This window comes from Octopus sinensis, linkage group LG19, assembly GCF_006345805.1.
Source record: "Octopus sinensis linkage group LG19, ASM634580v1, whole genome shotgun sequence".
NCBI lineage: Eukaryota > Metazoa > Mollusca > Cephalopoda > Octopoda > Octopodidae > Octopus > Octopus sinensis.
Window position 1 is genome coordinate 39,871,344 of NC_043015.1, and position 24,081 is coordinate 39,895,424.

General features: G+C 39.6%; 1 protein-coding gene and 1 long non-coding RNA gene across 12 annotated transcripts in view; both read left to right on the forward strand.

Annotated features, from left to right (window-relative positions):
* The window catches only part of LOC115222348 (dedicator of cytokinesis protein 9), a 264,847-nt gene extending 245,098 nt beyond the window's left edge, over positions 1 to 19,749 (forward strand). For 10 of the 11 annotated variants that reach the window (XM_036511318.1, XM_029792537.2, XM_036511313.1 and 7 more), the window contains 9 exons: positions 1,419 to 1,528; positions 2,341 to 2,463; positions 2,982 to 3,095; positions 5,067 to 5,213; positions 5,582 to 5,792; positions 7,134 to 7,324; positions 8,496 to 8,596; positions 9,168 to 9,306; positions 19,299 to 19,749. In XM_036511318.1, the coding sequence (XP_036367211.1) occupies positions 1,419 to 1,528; positions 2,341 to 2,463; positions 2,982 to 3,095; positions 5,067 to 5,213; positions 5,582 to 5,792; positions 7,134 to 7,324; positions 8,496 to 8,596; positions 9,168 to 9,306; positions 19,299 to 19,400 (1,238 nt within the window). In that variant the 3' untranslated portion in view covers positions 19,401 to 19,749. Of the gene's footprint in view, positions 1 to 1,418; positions 1,529 to 2,340; positions 2,464 to 2,981; positions 3,096 to 5,066; positions 5,214 to 5,581; positions 5,793 to 7,133; positions 7,325 to 8,495; positions 8,597 to 9,167; positions 9,307 to 10,894; positions 10,971 to 19,298 lie in introns of all 11 variants that reach the window. The other variant, XM_036511319.1, reaches the window with a different exon arrangement.
* Positions 10,980 to 18,141, forward strand: LOC118767172. The gene is made up of 2 exons (XR_005003077.1): positions 10,980 to 16,537; positions 16,812 to 18,141. It is a non-coding gene; the product is annotated as an uncharacterized LOC118767172 (long non-coding RNA).
* Positions 19,750 to 24,081: the final 4,332 nt, after the last annotated feature.

The following is a 24,081-nucleotide window of genomic DNA, read 5'->3' on the forward strand; positions in this document are numbered from 1 at the left end:
ATATATATATATATGTGTTTTTGGTAATGGTGTTAGAAAAGAAATACAATCAATCCAGACATGCCCACCCAGGTATATAATCAGCTTTCACCTTGATGCTGCTCCAGGTATCCATGCGATGACGTCCTATTCTTTCGTGCTGATTTAGGGTCAGTTTCTCTTCTCACTTGCATTTGATCTGCACATTTGGTTCTGCACATTTTCGTCTTAGCTGCACCCTTAATGATTCTAACTTGCTGGTGTTGTTCGGATTCTCAATGAAATTACTTCACTGGACCCCAGAGATGTCAGTTATGTCCAGCTGTGGTGGACACCGGAGACTTGAGTTGTGTCCAGCTGTAAGTCAGGTCCACAAAATCAATAGAAACAAATCTTGAATTGTTGTTTGAAAGTGTTTTCTGAGAAACTGTGAAATGGAAATATTTTCTCGTTATGTCTGTCTTGTCTAAGTCTCACTAATTAACGCAATTATTAATTGAAATGACCGTAGAGTAGTAGCTACTTTACACTGACCACTTTACTAACCTTTTTTCAGTCTCTGCTCAAGCCGTAGAAACCTTAGTCTTAAGCCATAAACTAACCTGACCCAGTGGCATGGTCACTGGGTGTTTGTATGAGGTCGGCCGGGGTCCACATTTGTTGTACACCAAATTATATTAATTAACTGATTTGATTAATTTCTACCATGTCCTGGAACTCATTGGTAGAGGCATTAGCATGGCAGACTCTGCCACATTGTCCTTTTGGGACTTGACCAATATCAAGCTGTCATCAATAACTGATCAAGATCAGGATTATCGTCCATGATTAATCACTATCAGGTCATTGTCAGTAAGTGACCATTATTAAACCAACCGGTCAACAGAACCTGAGCAATACTGATCCCTGTTGTTACTTGATCAGTTCCTAGTTTGTTGTAAATGGTTGACCAGTGTGTCCTTGGTCTCCCTCAAGTGATGACCAGTCACATGTGTATGTATATATGGATATCAATTAATGACTGACAAAACAACAGGAGTTTACATAATCACTTTCATCAGCTTAATGGCTCTGAGGAAGCTATCGAATGCTGCACAAACAACCAGCTCTTAGTGCACTGTTTTTTTTTTATTAGCAGAAACAGCTGTAAGCCGATGAAGGTGATTATGTAACTTCTGTTCTTTTGTCATTCATTAATTGATATTACACTCTCTACTCTCCTAATGCTTTATTCTAAAGCATAATGATGTTGAGTTCTAACAACAGTTTATTAGTATCACTAAGCAAAACCATAATAATCATAAATGTAACCATATTACTTACCAACATTCACGACTGTTTTATCATGTCTGAGTGGTCTTTGAAACTGATGCAGAACTGTTCCTTTTGACCTTCTTACCATGAAATATTCTCACTTGTAATTCTGTGTTTGCCAACAGGAACCTACCCACAAGGCTGTGCTGCGTTTCACATGATCTCCCCCAACATACAGATTGAGGAATCCTCTATAAAAGATGATTCCGGAATGCAGGATGTTCACTACACTGATGTAAGTACTTACACACACACACACACACACTCGCACTCACACACACGGATGCAAACCAACCATCACAGGTGAAAATCTGTGAAGTCAAAACAGCACTCTTTTTTTTCTTTCTTTTTTTACTCTTTTTACTTGTTTCAGTCATTTGACTGCAGCCATGCTGGAGCACCGCCTTTAGTTGAGCAAATCGACCCCGGGACTTATTCTTTTGTAATCCCAGTACTTCTTCTATCGGTCTCTTTTGCCGAACTGCTAAGTGACGGGGACGTAAACACCAGCATCGGTTGTCAAGCAATGCTAGGGGGACAAACACAGACACATACACACACACATACATACATATATATATATATATACGACGGGCTTCTTTCAGTTTCCGTCTACCAAATCCACTCACAAGGCTTTGGTCGGTGCGAGGCTATAGCAGAAGACACTTGCCCAAGGTGTCACACAGTGGGACTGAACCCGGAACCATGTGGTTGGTAAACAAGCTACTTACCACACAGCCACTCCTGCGCCTGTATATTTTTTAAAATTATTTTTATTATTTGTATATATTTATTTTATTATAAATGCAAAACCACACCACGGAGGAACTGATGTAAGCTTCAATAATAAACGACAATAAACTGTGACCACCCCCATTCATTTTTAGGAATTCATACAACTATTAAGTGAGGAGCTACAGTTGCTATTTCTTGACGGACGAGGGACCCCAGTTGAGGCTCTTCTGTGTTGGGTGTAGAGAGGGTTGAGTGTTTGTTGATGAAGAAATACACATATCATTCCATGTTTTGTGTCTTGTGTTCCTGCAGAGTACGTTGATTGAGAACCTGGAACAAGCAGCCCGAATCATAGAACAAGCTGAACGCTATGAAGTTTTAGGGGACATTTACAAACTCATTATTCCAATGTATGAAGTGGCCAGAGACTTTGAGGTAAGCTATCATCATCATCGTCATCACCATCATCATCATCATCACCATCATCATCGTCATCATCATCATCACCACCATCATCACAGTCACCATCATTATTATCACTACCACCATCATAATCATCATCATTATCATCATATTTATGTACATTATCTCTGACTACACCACCACCACCACCACCACGACTATCAACAACATGGCCACCAACAATACCGCCGCTATCACTCAAAAAACGATGATCATCACCACTATCACCATCACCATCACATCAATTCTATCCTATTTTCCCATTCTCCCCTCTTTAAACGACAACCCCTATTTTAGTCATTTGTTGTGAAATAATTCCCATTTTTTTTTAACCAATTCTTAGATGCCTACACCCCCACCTCAACTCCCACCTCTCTCCCTCATTACCAATCCCAAGATGTCTCCCTCTCCCCCTCTCTCTCTTTACCAATTCTTAAATGTCCCCCCCTCTCCTCTCACTAATCTCTTATCCTTTAATTCTTCTTTTACAGAGATTATCTGAGACTTACCGCAAATTATTTGAAGCTTACAATAAAATCGTTGAAGTGATGCACTCTGGCAAACGGCTCCTTGGAAAATATTATCGTGTAGCATTTTATGGACAGGTAAGAATGATGTTTTTAGACAGGTAAGAATGCAAGCTTTTGGACAGGTAAAAATGGACAGGTAAGGATGCGATTTTTTGGACAAGTAAGAATGCAAGTTTTTTTAAAGAAATTTTGAGATGCAATTCAGTCTTGTCACCTGCCATCATTGCTGGATTCTTTCTGAGTGGTGGCACAGTGTGCCAGTGAGGGAATATTGGCTTTTGTTTGATATTTCATATTGTTTTTCCACTTCCAGATCCTTTACTCTAATGACTATAGAGATGACCAAGTGCAGGGCCCTTACCCCTGGCATGGTTTCTGTCATTCATTGGGGTTTAAATGGTTTTGCAACCCTGTAATGTTTCGGGTCTCAGAAATACTTTACACAAGTCAGAGAGCTGGCAGAATCGTTAGCAGGCTGGGCGAAATGCTTAGCGATATTTCGTCTGCCGCTACATTCTGAATTCAAATTCTGCCAAGGTCAACTTTGCCTTTCATCCTTTCGGGGTCGATAAATTAAGTACCAGTTACGCACTGGGGTCGATGTAATCGACTTAATCCCTTTGTCTGTCCTTGTTTGTCCCCTCTTTGTTTAGCCCCTTGTGGGCAATAAAGAAATAAGAAACACTTTACACTTTGCACTAGAACTAATTGACATGACTTTTAAACACTAAATTTGTCTGTGACTGTTTCTGGTTATTTAGTTCCAGTATTCCTCAATCTGTTCTTAGGATGGTTTGTTGTCTTCGACTTGAATGCAATTCCATTCTATGATTCCTCATGGAGAAGCTTTGTTGTTTCCACATCAAAATGCACCACTTGCATGCAATGTGTGTATGTACAGTTGTGGAGGAGAGATGAGTTAAGGTGTTGCACAGTTTTTGATTGACATTGGCTTTAACTGTTGGTTTTCAAACACTGCACTGCAGCACACTGGTGCACTGCGTCAGATATTTAGGTGCAGCTGAAAGGTTCAAGTTTTTAAATTTAAAAACGGTTCTCCTTTTAATTGCTCATGTATTGTTTCCACCAGAAATGTTTGGCCTCCATTCCACTGCAATGTCAAAAACTTTGAGATTCTCTGGTTTAAATGCTTGAAATCTTTGAACCCTATTTAAAATGTTTGAGTGAGAATATACGACAATATGTCTGAGGCACATTGATAGTTGTTTGGGTTAAGATACAAATACTAGGTTAAACTAATATATCCAAAACAGATGAGTCTCTAGTCATATAATTACATCCTCGTTTAACATCCATTTCATATACTTATTTCTTTATTACCCACAAGGGATTAAACACAGAGGGGACAAACAAGGACAGACAAACGGGTTAAGTCAATTACATGGACCCCAGTGCGTAACTGATACTTTATTTATCGAGCCTGAAAGAATGAAAGGCAAAGTCAACCTTGGCGGAATTTGAACTCAGAACATAGTGGCAGACGAAATACTGCTACGCATTTCTCCTGGTGTGCTAACGTTTCTGCCAGCTTGCCGCCTTTTCATATGCTGGCATGGATTGGATGGTTCAATGAGAACTGACAAGCCAGAGGAACTGTGCTGAGTTCCAATGTCTGCCCCTTAATATGGTTCCTGCAGCTGGATGCCCTTCCCAATGCCAACCACTTTACAGAATGGACTGGGTGGTGCTTTTTACGTGGCACTGGTACTAGTGAGGTCACCAAGAAACTTACAAGACAAGATCCCTCATCTGAGATTGGGGTTCAGAATTGATGGAGGTGAAAGAATGATAGAGGGACAGGAACAGGTGTCTCGTTGAAGAGGAAATACAGGGTTACCCCAGCTGGAAAGTGAGAGGGAGAAATGGCGAGGAATTCTCAGATTATAGGGGTTAGATTGATAGGTAAGGTGTGGAGATATTACAATAATATAAACAAGTTTCTTTATAATTGTGGTCACATGACCCTTTGATCATTTTACCTCTTGGCACTGATATGTTTTTGTATTTATTTTGTACAAATTTTAGGCTCACTTTGATGAAGAAAACGGCAAAGAATATATTTATAAAGAACCTAAAGTGACCAACCTTTCAGAAATCTGTGACCGATTGTTCAATTTATATACATACCGCTACGGCAAAGAGAATGTGAAGTTGATTATGGATTCTAAGAAGGTTAGTTCTATAATTCTTCAGTGGTGGTCATGCTTGATGTGTTTGTTATTGTTGTTCCCACCATTTGTACGAAATCAATCTTTTATAACAGAAACCATCAATGGAATGACAACATCCCTCACTTTCTAATTAATTGCTTACTTTCTCCCCCCTCTCATTGTTCCATTATATTGTAACCTGCTCTGTCTACCAACCTCTAACTCTCTTTAGTACAATATGGACTGGTCTAACCACAGACCAAACCTTCTTCAGTGTAATTTGGACCAGTCTAACTTCAGACTTACTTCACATTAGTATAAGGTGAACTTATCCAACTTGTCACTTTTCCCCCATTTCAGTGTTAACATGGAACTCTTCTCTGTTTTCAGGTGAATGTTGATGAACTTGACCCTAAATATGCCTTCATCCAGGTCACCTATGTAACCCCTTATTTCACTAAAGAAGAAAGTAAGGAACGACTCACAGAATTTGAACGCAACAACAACATACAGCGCTTCATGTTTGAAACCCCGTTTACGAAGAACGGACCTGCTCATGGCTCTATCACGGAACAGTACAAACTACGGACAATACTGACCAGTAAGTCTCCCTTCTCACAGTTTGGCCCTCAATTTTTGGTCAGTCTAGCACTAACACACCTATGGCTTGTAAACAGCTGCTACGTTTGAGGGCTACATTACTGCATATTCTCACAAACACTGGCTAAGCGAGCAGGCCAACAGAAGAAAGAGTGAGAGAAAGTTGTGGCGAAAGAGTACAGCAGGGATCGCCACCACTCCCTGCCAGAGCCTCGTGGAGCTTTAGGTGTTTTCGCTCAATAAACACTCACAACGCCCTGTCTGGGAATCGAAACCGCAATCCTACGACCGCAAGTCCGCTGCCCTAACCACTGGACCATTGTGCCTTCACATATACACACACACACATGCACATGTGTACGTATATGTGCACATGCACACGATATATTACATACTTCTGTCGCCTCTTCCACTGTAGCATTGTCTGCTGAAGCCTGATTTATTGGCGTCGAGAAACAAATGGCTCTGAAAATTTTTTGCCAATAATATTTCAGGTTTGAGCTAAAGGGAGATAACTGCCGTTGGCATGGTTTTTGATGAGGGATGTATTGAAAACCCAAACCTAGCGGCAACCATTGACAAATGATGACAAATTAAATGATGAGGTGCACAACCAACAGGTATCAATTAGAATTTACCATTTAGTTGGTGAAATAAAACAGACTTAGTGGCAATTCTAGCCATTGATCCAGTTGGCTTATTTTAGTTACCTCCCTTGATAATTCCAGTCGTTGATGGTTCTGTAGGGGTTGGCTGTTCTATTGATTGCAACTCCCTCCCCCATCAACCTGTCCTCTTTTAGTTGTCCTAATGATACTGGTCAGCAGTGGTCAAGCTGATGTTATTCTCATACCAGGCTCTTGAAATATAGGCGCAGGGGTGGCTGTGTGGTAAGTAGCTTGTTTACCAACCACATGGTTCCGGGTTCAGTCCCACCACGGGGCACTTTGGGCAAGTGTCTTCTACTATAGCCCCGGGCCAACCAAAGCCTTGTGAGTGGATTTGGTAGACGGAAACTGAAAGAAGCCCGTCGTATATATGTATATATATATATATATATATATGTATGTATATATGTGTGTGTGTATGTTTGTGTGTCTGTGTTTGTCCCCCAACATCGCTTGACAACCGATGCTGGTGTGTTTGCATCCCCGTAACTTAGTGGTTCGGCAAAAGAGATCGATAGAATAAGTACTGGGCTTACTGGGGTCGATTTGTTTGACTAAAACCCTTCAAAGCAGTTTCCAGCATGGCTGCAGTCAAATGACTGAAACAAGTAAAAGAGTATAGTATGTATTATGCGATGTATCATGTCTGTCTGTCTGTTTGTCTCTCTCTCCAGCCTCGCACACCTTCCCGTACGTGAAGAAGAGAATAGAAATCATTGAACACATGGAGCAGGAACTGTCCCCCATCGAAGTAGCCATTGACGAGCTGCACAATAAAGTGATTGACCTTCAGGAAGTTGTCCGAGCTGTCACCCCTGACGTTAAGAAGCTCCATTTGAACCTACAAGGCTGTGTCAGTACCCAGGTACGGTAAACGTTATACACCCTACTTTCTACATACATGGTATTTACGGATTTAACCCTTTAGCATTCAAACTGGCCAAAATATTCTGCTGGTTTTGTGTCCAAACGGACCAGATCAGGCCTCTCATGCATACCCTGCAATGTTGTTCTAAGTATAAGCAAATGCATTGTCAAAATCTCGAAGCTATGAGACAAGGCATGGCGTGGCTGTGTGGTAAGAAGCTTGCTTCCCAACTTCATGTTTCTGGGTTCATTCCCACAGCATGGTACCTTAGGCAAGAATTTTATTTTTTATAGCCTCAGATCAACCAAAACCTTCTGAGTGGATTTGGTAGATGGAAACTGAAAGAAGCTCATTGTGTGTGTGTGTGTGTGTGTATGTTGCACCTGAGCACTGTACACAATTATTATTATTATTATTATTATTATATATATATATATATATAACCCATGCTAGCATGGAAAACGGACGCTAAACGATGATGATGATATATATATATATATATATATATACATATATATATATGTGTGTGTGTGTGTGTGTGTGTATCTATGTGTATCTATGTGTATGTGCTTTTGTGTCTTTATTTTTCCCACCTACCATCGCTTGACAACCAATGTTGGTGTGTTTATGTCCCTGTAACTTAGCAGTTTGGCAAAAGGGATTGATAGAATACAGACTAGATTTACAAAGAATAAGCCCTGGGGTCGATTTCTTCGACATAAAACCCTTTAAGATGGTTCTCCAGCATGGCTGCAGTCAAATGACTGAAACATGTAAAAGAATTAAAGAATAAAAAGAATTAAAGAATGAAAGAATTAAAGAACGAAAGAATAAAAGAATGAAAGAATAAAAGAATGAAAGAATTAAATAATGAAAGAATTAAAGAAAAGAATTAAAGAATGAAAGAATTAAAAAATGAAAGAATTAAAGAATAAAAGAATTAAAGAATAAAAGAATGAAAGAATAAAAGAATGGAAGAAATGTTACATTTAACAGAGCAATCTGAATGCTAAATGGTTAAACAGATGTTCTCAATATTGGTGTCGGTGCCGTGTGTGTCTGCTGTGAGTGCTGGACAAGGTGTCTGCTACAAATGAAGAGACTGCAAAGAGCTTGCTGTTAAAGCTCCTCTGTTCTGACTCTGTTCTGTCTGTGTGTCCTCCCGCAGGTGCATGCTGGTCCGTTAGCCTATGCTGAAGCGTTCCTCAGTAAAGACAAAGTCAACAAGTATCCAGTTGGTAAAGTGGCAGCACTCAAAGATGTCTTTAAGTAAGTCAGCATCATCATCATCATCATCTTCTTCTTCTCCTCCTCCTCCTCTTTCTCTTCTTCTCCTCCTCCTCCTTTTCCTCCTTCTTTTTCTCCTTCTTCTTCCTCTTCTTCTTTCTCTTCTTCTCCTCCTCCTCCTTCTCTTTCTATTCTTCTCCTCCTCTTTCTTTTTCTTTTCTTCTTCCTCCTCCTCCTCCTCTTCTTCTTATTCTCCTTTTTCTCCTTTTTCTCCTTTTTCTTCTCTTTCTCCTCCTCCTCTTCTTCTTTTTCTTCGTCTTTTTCTTCTCTTCGTCTTCTTTTCCTTCTCTTTCTCCTCCTCCTCTTCTTTTCTTCTTCTTCTTCTCCTCTTTCTCCTTCTCCTCCTCCTTCACCTCCTCCTCCTCCTTCACCTTCACCACACTTGTTGGCATCTCCCTTTTAATCTTTTGTCTCTGGCAAACCACCCTCTCTTCTTCTTCCCCTCCCTCTCAACTATACTCTCTCTCTCTCTCTCTCTGGTTATATCCACTGCATCCACCCACCCACCCACCTTCCACAGTAATCTAACCTCCTCCCCCCTCTCTCATTTCAGGAACTTTATCCATATCTGCAGTGAAGCGTTGGATTTGAATGCGAAACTCATTGAGACGGAACAAAAAGATTATCACGAATCTTTGAAGGCTGGTTTTAATGAAATCTACGAGAAACTAGGGGAGATTGTTGGAGATAAAGTAAGTGATACACACACACACACACACACACACTCTTCCTTGTCCTCCATCTCTCATCCTCTTCCTCTCCTATATCCCTCTTCCTCCTACTCTTTCCTTCTCTCTTTCCTTTCTACTCAATGTTTATACTTGTTTACAAACTTTCACATATCCAAAATATGGTGGAGCTGAAAAACTTCGATCACCTCAGATTATCCAAGCAATCAGCAGACAAACACTTTCTCTACAGCTGTTTAAAACAAAGAAAAAAAAACATTTACACGGGAGGTAACTAATAAGATAAATTGATCAGTTTTTTTTTGTTTCTTTTTTTTCAATATAAATACAATATTGATTGGAGTGGGTTTGGTTCTTTTAGTGGCACCAACAGACATGTTGCTCTTTATAGATTCTGAATAATTTGGTTTTCTTTATTTCTTTAAGACTTTACCAACATCAAACAACCACTGTTAATATTGTTGCTTTTATTATTATTATTACTATTATTATTATTATTATTATTATTATTATTATTATTATTTGGGTGTTAGATTCTCACAGAATTGTTAGAGAATTAGAAAAAATGCTTTCTTGTATTTTTTCCAATTCCTTACATTCTGAGTTCAAATCCTAGCAAGGTCGACTTTGCCTTTCATCCTTTCAGGGTTGATAAAATAAAGTACCAGTCATACACTGGGGGTTGATGCAATCGATTAACCACCTTTCCCTAAAATTGCTGGCCTTTTGCCATAGTTTGAAAAAAAAATTATTATAATTATAATTATTATTATTATTATTATAATTATTATAATTATTATTATTATCATTATTATTATTACTGCTCTTGTTGTTGTTGTTGTTATGCTCCCTTGCTTCCTGTGTCAGGTGCTAAGGTAGGGGAGGTGATGGTTGTGGTGATGTACTTTTAGATTTAATCTGGAATTATCTGGGAATTTCTTTTTGAAGGAAAGATGAAACAGGGTGTGTGTGTGTATGTGCATGTGTGCGTATATGCACGCCTGCATGTATGTGAGTGTGTATGTGTGTGTGCATGCATGTATGTGTGCTGAGAGAGAGAGGTTGAATGATTGAATCCTTCTACAATCACTTCATTAAGTTTTTTCAATATGTTTTCTGATTTGTTTTTCCTGTAAAATATTTCTATTCTACTCTTGACATCTCTGTACTTACCATACTATTGTATACATACAATACCATTTCTACCACAGTACAAAACATTGCTACTACGACTACTACCACAATACTATTACAGTACTGAACAGCTCCCAGAAATACTTGTACTCCTCACCACAGTAAACTCCAAACTCCTCATTCTTCTTACTCTCTAACATTACACCACCATTTCTTCATATTCTCATTGTATTTCTAGAAAATCTCACAGTTTTAGAATCGGAAACGTTGTGTGTCACCTGTCTTTTCTACGTTACAAAATGTCCAGTTCACCGACTGAGTGTGTGTTTCTGTGTAACACCGGGTCGTGTTTACAATGCGACCTGTGTAATTTAACGCGTTAATCATGTGTGTGTATATTCAACCGTAATTGATTTGTTTCATTACATCATTTTTAATGTGTGTAACACATTTTCAGATATTTCTATCTGGTTTAACTGAAACAACCAACTAAGTTTGGTTTCTTCACTGTGAATGGCTGTCCCCCCTCAGAGGTACTGTATGGTTGTCTTAACTGTTGTTTTTCTAGCTGTCGTTTCTTGATTTGGCAACAGTTGTTTCCATAGCTCTCTACTTATTACTCAACTTCTTTCTTCTCTGCTCTGCTCTGCTCTCTGTGTTTTTTCACTCAACATGGTAATGGGTCAATATCAGACAACGAAGCACAACATGGCTGCCTTGCCTTTTATTCTGGACAACAAGACTGTTTTCCAAATTTTGGTCTAATAGCACCTCTTCCGAATAATACTTTGTTGTACTTTAGAAGAGTCATATTATCAGAAATGTTTATTCTCGAGATGTCTGTATTTGTTGACAATATCAGTTTTACTTTGTACATTGATATCTCAGAGATGCAGGTGAGGTAGTAACATCAGTGTCCAGATTGTGAATATAGGATGATGGGACAATGTCCATTTCAATAGTACCATGTGTCTGTTAAAAACTTGGTCGCAACAACCTTATTTTCAACAACCTTATTTTAAAAATCACAACAATTATGGCAAATAAATAAATATGAATTAATACTCAACGAAATCAAAGTGATAAAATTATTTATATTTTTCCTTTTAAATTTAGAAAATTAACGTTTTGAAGTTCTTCTCCTGTGACCATTACTGTGTCACTTGTACAAAACTATATTTAAATCTAAGAAAATAAATTTTGAAGTGAAATCATTAAATTCTAAATCATGAGGTGTTGTTCTGCTTGGTGGAGCCACTTGTCTGATATTGGCCTCTCAAATATGATGGAATGGTATTGTTCTGTTCAATATTGTCTGCATTTTTTGCTTGCAAAATGATTGGCTGGTGTTGAGTTGACTTCTTTGGATTAGTCACATATTTTTGTTGTTGTTGTTATTATTGTTGTTGTTGATGTATTTTTATCCCCCTACTCCATCCCCTGTCCACTTTTCTTCCAACTCAAGTTTCACTTGGATGTTCCATCATTAATATTGTGATCCTCCTCGTGTGTATCACCAGTTCTAATTGTAGGTATTTTATAAGATATATACCGCACACACACACACACACCCCTCACATTCTATCTTAAAAGTAAAGTTAGTATTTAGACAGGTTTATTATGAGATAAAGACTCCCTCATCTTACTTATGACTGAACTTCCGGGACCATACTATTCAATGACAGAACTCTTATGACTTAGTCAGTGTGATAAATGACTGGCTTTGCGTTATGACAACTGTTATGATTGCCTTATTCGACAACCCAAGTTTCATAACAGACTTATACTTCTCTGACTGCCTTATTTGTGTACCTATTATGACTGTCCTGTTTAATGTCTCAGATCATAGCTATGATGTGTTGATGCATATTCCTCAATCTCATGCACACACACACACACACACTGCTACTTGGTCAGATATGTGGGTGTTATCCACAAATCCTTAATTTCCAGATTTATCATTTTACATAAACTTTCCCTGATGGAATTCTCGGAAATCCGTTCTCTATTTATTGTAGAGACTTTGTATAAAATGCAGTGGAATGTCTTGTGTTGTGACTGACATTCAGACCATGGCAGTCCAACTGAAATGGTTGTCTTGCTTGTAAAAGACTGATTTAATTAATTTAGATACAACTAATATTAAATAGTTCTCACAATGTCCTCCCCATTTTTTTTTATACGACATATTTGATGGCTATTCTACAGACTTATTAGCACCACATTCTTAGCTGACCGTTCTTGGAAAGTCGTTCCCCCATCTCAGATCTAATCGTGATTACAAGACTGTTTTGAAAGATATCGAGTTTTCTTTAGAGTTCTTGCTATTCTTCTGCATTTGCCAAACTTTGATTGGACACAAAATTCTCAAAATGCTACAACACATACAAACTCTTTTATAGTTTGAAGAATTTTAAAATGGCTTTGCTTGTTGGAGGCATCACAAACTTACTGCATGACTTTGCATTAATTAGTCTTTGTTAATTTGGTTCTTTCTCAGATATTTAATTGCATCAAAGTTTACGATAACATTGTTCTCCGTAGTCTTCTCTGCACGTTTGTTGTTCGACTTGACCACGTCCCAGGTACCCCCCCTCCACTGGTCTCTATTGTTGCATCATTCAATCCGACATAATGTCGTAGTTATACTAACAACCGAAGTAGTTACCTTGGTGTTGTGTTATTGGTAAACTGTTGCATGCTAGTTAACTAACTACGACTGATAAAGTGTGATTAATTTGTGACGAACAGTGTGTGTGTGTGTGTGTGAGGAACTGTGGAAGGAAAAGGATTGAATTAATCTTTTATTAATTTGTGTAACATTTTAATTCTTTAATTAGACTGTTTTATAATTAAACACAATTTGTTGAGAATGTTAATTAGTTTTCATGAAGGATTTGTAGATAAGGATTACATGATTTATATGTTGTTTATTAATAATCTAGAATAGGTGGTATTTTGTAGATAATTCTAATTATTAATTATATATTTAACTTGGATATTAATTAGTGAGAATTTGGATTACATATTTCTTAGAAATTCTTCAAGAAATTCTTGTCAGTTCTTGAAATGTTCATTATCACTTTATCATTCTCCATTTTCTTTCTCAAAACTTCATTATTTCATTAAAACACGATGAGATGGCCAACTCATTACAGTGCTTTGAGCTCAGCACTCATCTTTGCCTTTGGTCAGAGGTTAAAGTACAGACAGAGGATTGATGTAACTGTTGGAGAGTTGGATGTGATGTGTTGCTGTATCAGTTCTAAGTCTGAGCTGAAATTCTTCCTCTTGTCACTTGGGCAGTGGAGGAGAGGGACCAACAGACAGAATCAGCAATTAAAAAAAAAAAAAACCAGTGGAAACACAGTTTCCTTGTTTCTGCGGAAAATTTGTGACTCGATGATGATAGCATTAACTTGGATGAGATTTCTCAGAGACACCCATTACTCACCTTAGAATATTTAATATTGGCCCCTTTTTTCTAATAGAAACTACCTCAGGAAACATCATTTCAGAGAGGTCACTCACGAAAACTCCTTTCAAAGGAATCCTCTTGAAACACAACCAGTCGAGGGAACCTTTGAAGATTCTTCACTTTGCTGTTTCCCGTTTGACGCAGAGTCCTTAAATCTGTTTGTCTTGGAACCATTATTGTTGAAACCAAGCAGAAGAATTTATTGAGAAATGTCTGAAAACACAACTTATTGGCTGTGGATTGATTCTACCCACCTCTCACCCCAAACATCAATAGGTAGGGTTAATCAATCCTAATGGTTTAGAGGAGTCTAGGGTGGTGTGTGGGGTTGAGGCTGTCTTATATGTTCTGGCTATTGAATGAATCTTTATTTCATGTTACTTCAGTCCATTCAGCTGGCAAACAGGAGTGTTACCTGTAATATAAAGGGAGCCAGCCTTGTCACATTCTGTGTCACTCTGAATCTCCTTGAAGAACTACGTTAAGGGTGCACGTATCTGTGGGGTGCTCAGCCTCTTGCACGTTCATTTCATGAGTTGGCTGTTCCATTGACTGAATCAGCTGAAACCATTGTCTTTGTAACGAACGGAGGGCCAAGCCATTGTCTATGTGTCAGAATATTTAAAAAATGCTAGATTATGTTTGATGTGGAATAAAGAAGTGTGGCTTGCTGTTGAACATGTACCAGTGAAAACTGAGGTGCTTACATGTGGCACTGAAAACCAAATCAAGGCTCTCTACTCTATAGTCAAAATATATATATATTTGAATGTTGACCTTTTGATCATTGCCCAATGATCTTCAGGCTCCAGTCTGATCTGGCAGAGTTTCTACAGCTAGATGCCCTTCCTAATGCCAACCACTCCATGAGCGTAGTGGGTGCTTTTTACATGCCAGTCACGCGGTACTGGCAATGACAAACCATTCAGCCGTGTCTCGGGAACCATCATGTTTGGTAGAATCACAGGTGCCTGTGAGGAGGAACATGTCTCAGCAGAGGGCTTATCGTGATGATGGTAACATCACATGCTCATAACTGACCGTCGTGGGCAGAACTTGTCGGGAGAATCACCTGATGAGACAAGGGAAAGCAAGGGGTTGATGCGATGGTGGGTGGGGAGTCAAAGAATGTATCCATGGTAATGTAGCAAGACGGGTTTAATAAATCTATTAATGTTTTATGGTGTTGTTGTTGATGTTGTTCTAAATGTTATTTGTGTCTGAGACAATGGGAGTTGCCTCACTTTTAGCAGGCAGCTACCCTCTTCAGCAGATGAAGCCAGGTTGAAAGATAGTCTTTTTCTAGTCCTAGAGACAAGTTAATCATACCTTCATATTTCAGGTTTTCATCAGCATCATCATAGTCATCATAATCATCATCATCAAACAATATTCTCCTCCTCATCATCATCTTCCTCTTCCTCCTCCTCCTCCTCATCATCATCATCAACATTGCAATCAAATATTTTCCTCTTCCTCTTCCTCATTTAACTTTGCAATCAAATATTTTCCTCTTCCTCCTCCTCCTCATCATCCTCTCCTTGTTTTCTAGCATCTGATATGACTACATCTCCTGCTCACCCTCACCAGTTGCACCCTCTGTCCAGCTACGGATTCTTGGTCCAAATCTACCCTTATTTCTCACCCCAAACTAACTCCCTTGAACTAACATCAATTGGACTTGAAGATCCAAGAAAAGGGATCAGCCCTCAATCAAATATCTCTAAACGACTGTTACCCCACCACCTCATCACTAAAGGACTACTCCCCCTCTTTCCTTTGAAACACACCCTACTCTATTGTCTTCCCCCCTCACCTCCTATATAGAGGACTCTGCTGTTTCTCTCCCCCACCGCCTCTCTTGTGTAGAAAACTTTACTTTGCAAATTCTCGTCTTGTGGGATTCATGCCAGTTTCCAGGCCATGTTGCTCCCTGTTCATATCTTTGAATGTCTGGGGTTATTCCATCCACCTTGATCTCACCAAAAGTCACACCTGTCCTAATTAATCTACATTATTCGTTAATCTTCAAGAGTCATTTGGGTGCGTGAAGTGTTGTTCTTTTGATTGCAGAGGAGTTGGGGGGGTCTTCAAATGAACCACTGCCACCACCACCACCACTACTACTACTACTACCTTGTGAGTAATGGCTGAGGTGGTGGTGTGCGAGGAGTGGATGTAGCAGTGGTGGTGGTAGTGTTTCTCTGGATGGCTGGCACAGAAGCCAGAATCTTCCAAGAATTGTCCTTGCTCTGGAATATGGATGACTGAGTGTGTTGGTTGTGGTGGGCGAGGGACTGGAGAGGATACATTGGGAAGGGGGAGTTATGGAGAAGGAGGATTGCATTACAGTGTTTGATGATGATGATGATGGTGGTGGTGATTGGTTGGTTAGTGAGGGGTAAAAGGAGTGGGTGAGTTTGTGGGGAAACAATCTCTTCTGAAAATAACACCAGCCGATGATGAGCTTGGATGTTGAGGCCAGTGCGAGTGATGGGAGGTGATAGCTTGAGTGAAAGAATGGTCCAAGATGAACTTGACCACTGAGAAAATGGTTAATGGCAATCCAAAGAAATGTGTGAAATGTTTTGCAAATATTTCCATTTTATATGAAATATTTAGGTTTGTTTCATTTTTGGATTTGGTTTACAAGATTCTTTATGTGAGTTCGTGTGTTGAAGCATATTCTGTTGTGTCTGGGGAGAGTCATTCTCTTTTTGTGCCTTATAATGTAACACACTCACCGGTAAAATTTCCACTTTTTTCTTATTTTGCAAGACGCAATGAAAATTTTAGGAAAATAAAAATAAGGAAAAAGTGGAAATTTTACCGGTGAGTGTGTTAAATTATAAGGCACAAAAAGAAAATGACTCTCCCCAGACACAACAGAATTAAGGTTTGTCATAGAAGACAACTCAAGGCTTCCTCACATGAAACAGTTTTGGCTGGTTGAGTGTCACTCAACACTCAAGTGTAGGACCACAGTATTGGATTTTGAAGTTGACATCTGTCAGTAATTAAAACGGGTCCTCAGAGCCTTTTATTTACCTATTTAACTGGATGAGAGAGACCCTATAACATCAGGCTTAGAATCTACCCCCTGCAGAAGTCATCCCTCACAATCTCCAATTCTAGGGTCCGCTTCCAAAAAAGCATTATTAACAGCCATATCAAATGTTCCTATGATGTTGCTAGTTAGAACACTGTAGCTAGAAGTCATTAGTTATCGGCCTGGGGTTCACACTCACACAACAGACTGTGAGGGTGATGGTGGAGCGATGGGGGGTAATGTCTAGTGTCTTTACTAATCATTACAGGATGGCTGCTGCTACTGCTGCTGTTGTTGTTATCCCCTGGTGCAGTTGTGTTTTGTGGTTATCTGCCCTTGTTTTATTTTGCATGTTCCTTTGCATGGTCCCAACGCTTGCTTATTGAGCTTCGGATTTCCTCTTCAAAGTTTTCTTATATTTTGCCAGGTTCTGCATGATTTACCATTTCCTCAAGTTCTGCATGATTTTACCATTCTTTAATCAATGTGATTTGTGTCTCAGTTGATTTGTTTTATATACTTTTGTTGTTTTTATATTTGTTTTTTGGTTTCTGACGAATCCTGTAGAATTGTCTCCAGTTCTGTTCCAAGACTATCAGACATCTCAAAGATTGAATATTTCTCATAGATTGGTAACACGACACTTTTAAAGCCTCTATTTGGCTTCTTGGCCTGCTAGATGTAGCAGTCTAATTTGTATTATATCTCACAAAAGGGAAGGACACATTGATATACTTTTTGAAAAAGTGAGGTGGGATTGTCATGGCTGGAAGGCTTTTGATCAAAGGTCTATGGAATCAGGGCTAAGCTGAGGTTGAACAAAAGGTAGGTTTTAAATGGTTGATAACACTCCGACCCCAAAGCCTGTGTTTGAGTTTTACTTCTGTCACTAATTACTTTCAGAAAGGCATGACCATCACAACTTTCCATTCCAAGGAATCTGAAATGCCAAACCTCTGTAAGAGTTCTTTCTTTGATTCCTCACAAATATTGTTGGGTCAATTTACTTGGAATCTGCTTAATTTGACCTTTCCCTTGCCTTGGCTCCTCACCTGATTGATGGGGCCACAAGGAGCACAATCCAGGTATCTTTAGACCTGGTGGAGCTCATTCCTCTCCAGGTCATGAGGATTTCTTTGAGAAAAGAGAATGACAAACAGAAAGCAAAAGAAAGAGTTAGAACAGACCCCAGTACAGCAACGGTGCTTTCTTTATCGACCCCTGAAAGCAAAGTTGACCTTGGCAGGATTTGAACCTTTTATGCTGAGATCAGAAATGCTCACTGTAAAACAATCTCTGTTGCCTTGACAACTCTGCCAACTGACTTTCAAGAATTCCTAAGGAGCTCACATCCCCTCCCCTTGCTTCTGTATCTTCTTGTATTGACAGCTCCTGTCCTTTCTATAATATTCTTGCTGTGAACAACTACACCAAAGGGGCCACAAGTACCTCCACCTGCAGAGTGTGGTGTCAGAAACGGCTCATCCCAAATGTTCTTCTTGAGTAAGAACATTCCTGTCTGCTTCTAATGGTTAATTAAGCCGTTTGTTAATTGGAACAATTGCTTGACATCTCGTCAACCATGTCACATTCTCACAGCTGATCAGTTTTTAATTAAACCAAATTGCCACATACAGTATTTAATGATTTAAATTATAATATTAGCAATTTATCTTATAAACCAATAACTCGTTATATCGTTAGTCTGCGTTGTTGCTCCGCAGAGGCTGGGGGTGGGGTGGGGAGTGCAGTATATTGTTTTTATAGTTTGATGTTCTGTCATAAACCCCAGAGAAACGAGGTAAGAATGGAACTTGTTGGTAGACACGGTTCCTGGTCTTTGCCAAGAGAACCATAATACAGCAACAGCTATGCAAAGGTTTGAACTTCTGACCACGTGATTGGCAGGGCAGCACCTTATTCCAGTCATGGTTATGTAAATACTTTACATTGTAGATTATTTCCCCACAGGTGAGAGCAATCAACAGGTTTTGTATTGATAACAAGGGCGGCGAGCTGGCAGAATTGCTAGCACGCCGGACGAAATGCTTAGCAGTATTTCGTCTGTCTTTACGTTCTGAGTTCAAATTCTGCTGAGGTCGACTTTGCCTTTCATCCTTTCGGGATTGATTAAATAAGTACCAGTTACGCACTGGGGTCGATCTAATCGAATTAATACGTAAGTCTGGCCTTGTTTGTCCCCTCTATGTTTAGCCCCCTTGTGGGTAATAAAGAAATATGTATTGATAACAAAATTATTGTAAATGTTTGTATGTATACCTTGTTACCATGGCAACAGTTATTCATGTTTTTGGTCTCTCGTTCTCTCCGTAGCATTTCCTCTCCGGCCGATACAGCATTGGCAGCCTACCGGGCCGACATTCGGCATCCATCATTAGTCTTCTCAATTCCACATCTGGAGCGAGTACCGTATGACACAAAAGCCATCAGAAAGCAGCAGATATGGTAATCAAGAGGATTATGATGACGATGATGATAATTGGTGGTGGTGGTGGTGATGAAGGTGGTGATGGTGGTGGTGAAGGTGGTAGATTCACCGACGACTTCCAGTCAGTCCATTTCTGCATTCAATTATTTTTTTTACCCAGAACGTTGTTAAACTGCTGTGATAGTTTAAACCACACTTGGACATTTCTGCGTCTGTCCTTCATCAACTGCAAGTTTTACTGACCACAACACTTCTTTCCTCCTGTTGCAGTTTTAAAGAATCATTTTTTTTTTAAATCTTTTTTTTTTTTTTTCCAAATATACGGACAAACAACAATTAAACGGTCAATTGTCCTGTAGAATTGATCTCTAAACTGTTCTCTATCATTTCTGTGATATGACCCATGCTCTCCTCCCGGACAGCCACTGCTTTGCTGACCAAACAACAGACCATCACTGACTTAACAACACTCTTTAGATCATCATTACCTAACAACACATAACAACGCTGATTGATCTAAAGACCTAACAACACCCACAGACCTTACAACATCCATGGACACCTTTGAATATGTATTTTACCTGCGGCTAAAATCCCAAACCACCCCCTACAACCATTTAGAGATGAACTCTGTACCTTTTACTCATGCCCATGTATATTGCAGTGTTGTACATCTGGGGTACCATGCGTACAGAAGTGTTGCACTGCTGTGGTACTCTGCTTACCAAACTGCTGTACTCTAAAGAGTACGCTGCTTGCAGGATAGCTTCTCTTTTGAAGTACTCTGTTTCCAGTAGTATTTCACATCTGTGGTACATTAATTACAGCATCACTGCACCTCTGAGGGTACCCACAACATTTCTTTTGATGTATATACCTTGTGTTGTACCCCAGACTTGGGTTTCTTTACCTGTCAGTGTAGTAATACAACCCGTGGTAGATAGGGGTACCTGTGATCTGTTACATACCCATTCTACTATTTTTAAACTAAATACCCAGCATAGAACCGCTGGACTTGTAGTGATGTACCCCAACTGCAAGCTGTACTTGTCAATGTACCCCATCTGACAAATAAATGTACATATCTGTGCTACCCATGAGAAAACATTGGCTATGAAGAGGTACCACTGATTTGTGTACCCAAAATGAAGGAGGTACTGCTGTGTACCTTAACATAACATAAACGTTATTTAATGAAACAATATATATAATAATTAATAATAATGATAATTGCAATAATTGCTTTAGTGTTTTTAATTGCCCCCTCCCCCATCTCATACAGTTGATCTTTTTCATAAAATTTTGTTTTAAAATTTGTTTTTCTTTGTCTTTATTTGAAATGTTGTTGTTGTTGTTGTCAATTACTGAAATATTTTTGTTTTTTAAGCAATAACTCTAAAAAAAAATTGTGTCACCTCAATTTCTGGAGTTGACAAGCATAAAAAAAAGACACACACACACACAAGTTCAACATTCTGCCACTTGAGTGATGTGGAGAGAAAAGTCCTAGCAGTTCAAGGATAGGCTGCTAGTCTATCACAGGGTGTGTTTCCCCACAGAAAGGAAACTTGATCACAATACTACAATGTAAGGAATCATTTATGGATTCCACTTTGTTAGGCCAGTCTATCAACCATGCCACTGTCTTTCTACTTTCTTTACACACACCACACACACACACACACACACCAAGTGACCAGATTCTATTCTTCTTCATCTTCCACCCATTCATTCTTTCAATGATCAACTACAACTTCCAAATCCTGTTCTCTCGTCTCATGGCTGCTCCAGTCTTTTTCCTCTTCAGCTTAGTAATCTTGGTAACCTCCTAGTTTCGTACCTCCGTAGCATCCAGCTATACACAATGAGGCACTTTTAATTGTGCTTGAGTGTATGGGTCTGTTCATGTATACATGTGCGTATGTTACGCGTTTTGTCCCCTGGAAAATGAATGGTACCTACAAAAACTCAAGAAATTCTGACGCATGCAAGGAGGGTCACCACACACAGTTATTCTCTCTGTGAAGATCTCAGGGACAGTTCTACGACACGACTCAGTATTGACAACGGACATCTCTAATGGAAAACCAATCTGTGGCAGTCAAGTTCTAGGGAGAAACCTTGAAGCATTTCCGAGAGCACTGGCTCCATCAGTTGGTGTGGAATCGTGTGAAATGCCTGTCGTCTACCAAGTGAATACTTCATCACTAAAGAGGCATAAAAACAAGGGAGACAACTGTGTTTGCTCCAACAGCAGAGACAGCAATCTTGGCCTTATAACAATGTTGTGGAACCACGATGCAGTGAGTATGGATACACTTAAGCTCATATGTATATCTCGTTGATACACAAGTGTGTATTTGCACTTTGTGTGTGTATAATACACACACACACACACACTTGTGTATATATTTTATATGGTCTTTCTGAGAATTTAAATGTTTTACAGAGCTTCCCTTGTATTTCTCATAGATTGGATTTGGAGGATGTGTGTTGGTTTGTTTTCATTCTTGAAAACCGCCATTGTATTTCCTAATTTTTTAACCGGGTGTCTTTAACCCAGTGCCCCACACAAATAAGAAATCTAATATATAGGCTGCGAGATGGCAGAAACGTTAGCACCCAGGGTGAAATGCTTAACTGTCTTAATGTTTATAGGCGTAGGAGTGGCTGTGTGGTAAGTAGCTTGCTTATCAACCACCTGGTTCCAGGTTCAGTCCCACTGCGTGGAACTTTGGGCAACTGTCTTCTACTATAGACTCAGGCCGACCAAAGCCTTGCGAGTAGATTTGGTAGATGGAAACTGAAAGAAGCCCATAGTATCTGGTTTGCCAGCCCTCAGTCAAAATCGTCCAACCCATGCTAGCATGGAAAGCGGACGTTAAACGATGATGATGATGATGATGTGTGTGTATATGTTTGTGTGTCTGTGTTTGTCCCCCCAACATTGCTCGACAACCGAAGCTGGTGTGTTTATATCCCTGTAACTTAGTGGTTCAGTAAAAGAGACCGATAGAATAAGTACTAGGCTTACAAAGATTAAGTCCTGGGGTCGATTTGCTCAACTAAAGATGGTGCTCCAGCATGGCTGCAGTCAAATGACTGAAACAAGTAAAGAGTACCATATATGTTCTCATTTTCTTTCACAACTTTAGAGGGGACATTCCCATCTACTGGACAAGTGACCACTACAACTAAGCGTATTTCCAGAAACAATATCAGATCTGTTGTATTTATCCAGATTCCTGTTTTTATTGGAATGTTCCATGAGTAAGTTCTCCTCCTCCTTATTTCTAAAGACATGGATACATTCTGGTTCTAATGGTTTTGGTGTGAACCTCCCAATATTCCTGTCAACAGAATTGGAAATAGCTTATGCAGTGTGCAATATCTTGGGTCATACATATCATCATCTGAAAAAGATTTTCTAACTAGAAAGGGTATGGCCTGGTCAGCCTGTAATGACATGCATAAGATCTGGTCATCAAAGAAGAAATTTCAAATTTAAAATCTTCAAAGCCACAGTCGAACCTATTCTACTATATGGCTCAGAAACCTGGACGTTATCAAAGAAGCTTAAAAGGCAGTTGGATGGAACTTACACTCGCCTCCTTATGAGAGCTCAAAATATCTTGTGGAAGCGTCATCCAACCAAAGTACAAATATATGGGAAATTACCACCTGTATCATCCCTTGTGAAAGGTAGAAGAGTCCAGTTTGCTGGACATTCTTGTAGAGCTGAAAAACAAGGTAATTTCTACTCTTCTCCCCTGGAAGCCATCTGCTCGCGATACCAGAGGGCGCATACTCTCCTACCCTGATGTAATCTCCAGGGGTACAGGCATCCAGCAACAGGACCTCCGTAATGCTATGGTGGACCGTTTCCAAATAGTGAATCACCCTGATGAACCGTGTATCTATTACAGGCCGTCAAGAGGCAGCTCTTCCTCTCAAGTAGTTGGTATCTGCTTACTTGAAAAGCCGTATGGCCCTTCATAACTTCCAATTGATATGATGTTCCTCTTTTACTAGATTTAGTCCAGCTATTCTTGGCTTACACGCAACAGCTGGCTACTTATTCACGAGTTCTTCACAGCATCTGTTTTTGAGGATGTTTCCTCTGAGTGCATGTGATTTCTCTCTTCACTGTCCAGGGAGCGTTGGCTAAACACTATCTGGACTCACTTCACACGTCTCTGTCTCGTCTTTTTTTTTTTTTGACATAGATCCTGTTGGTATTACCGTTAATGTGGGAGTTACCTCAAATGGTAGGTAATATTTCCCTCACCAATTCTCTTGCAGGCCTTCCCATGGCCCAGGAAGAGTAACTGGATGAGCTGGCAGAAACATAAGCACACCAGGCGAGATGCTTAGCGGTATTTCATCTGCCGTTACGTTCTGAGTTCAAATTTTGCCGAGGTCAACTTTGCCTTTCATCCTTTTGGGGTCGATGTAACCAACTTAATCCCTTTGTCTGTCCTTGTTTGTCCCATGTTTAGCCCCTTGTGAGCAATAAAGAAATAAGGAAGAGTAACTGGGTGCTTTGTAAAGAGTCTCAGAGTAGCAATGTGACGCAGTGTAATGGTTGACCCTGGTGGCTCTTTCCTGCTGTGAGGATGAATCCAGAAAGATGAAGTCTCACACAGTCAAGGACCCCAAAAGAAAAGC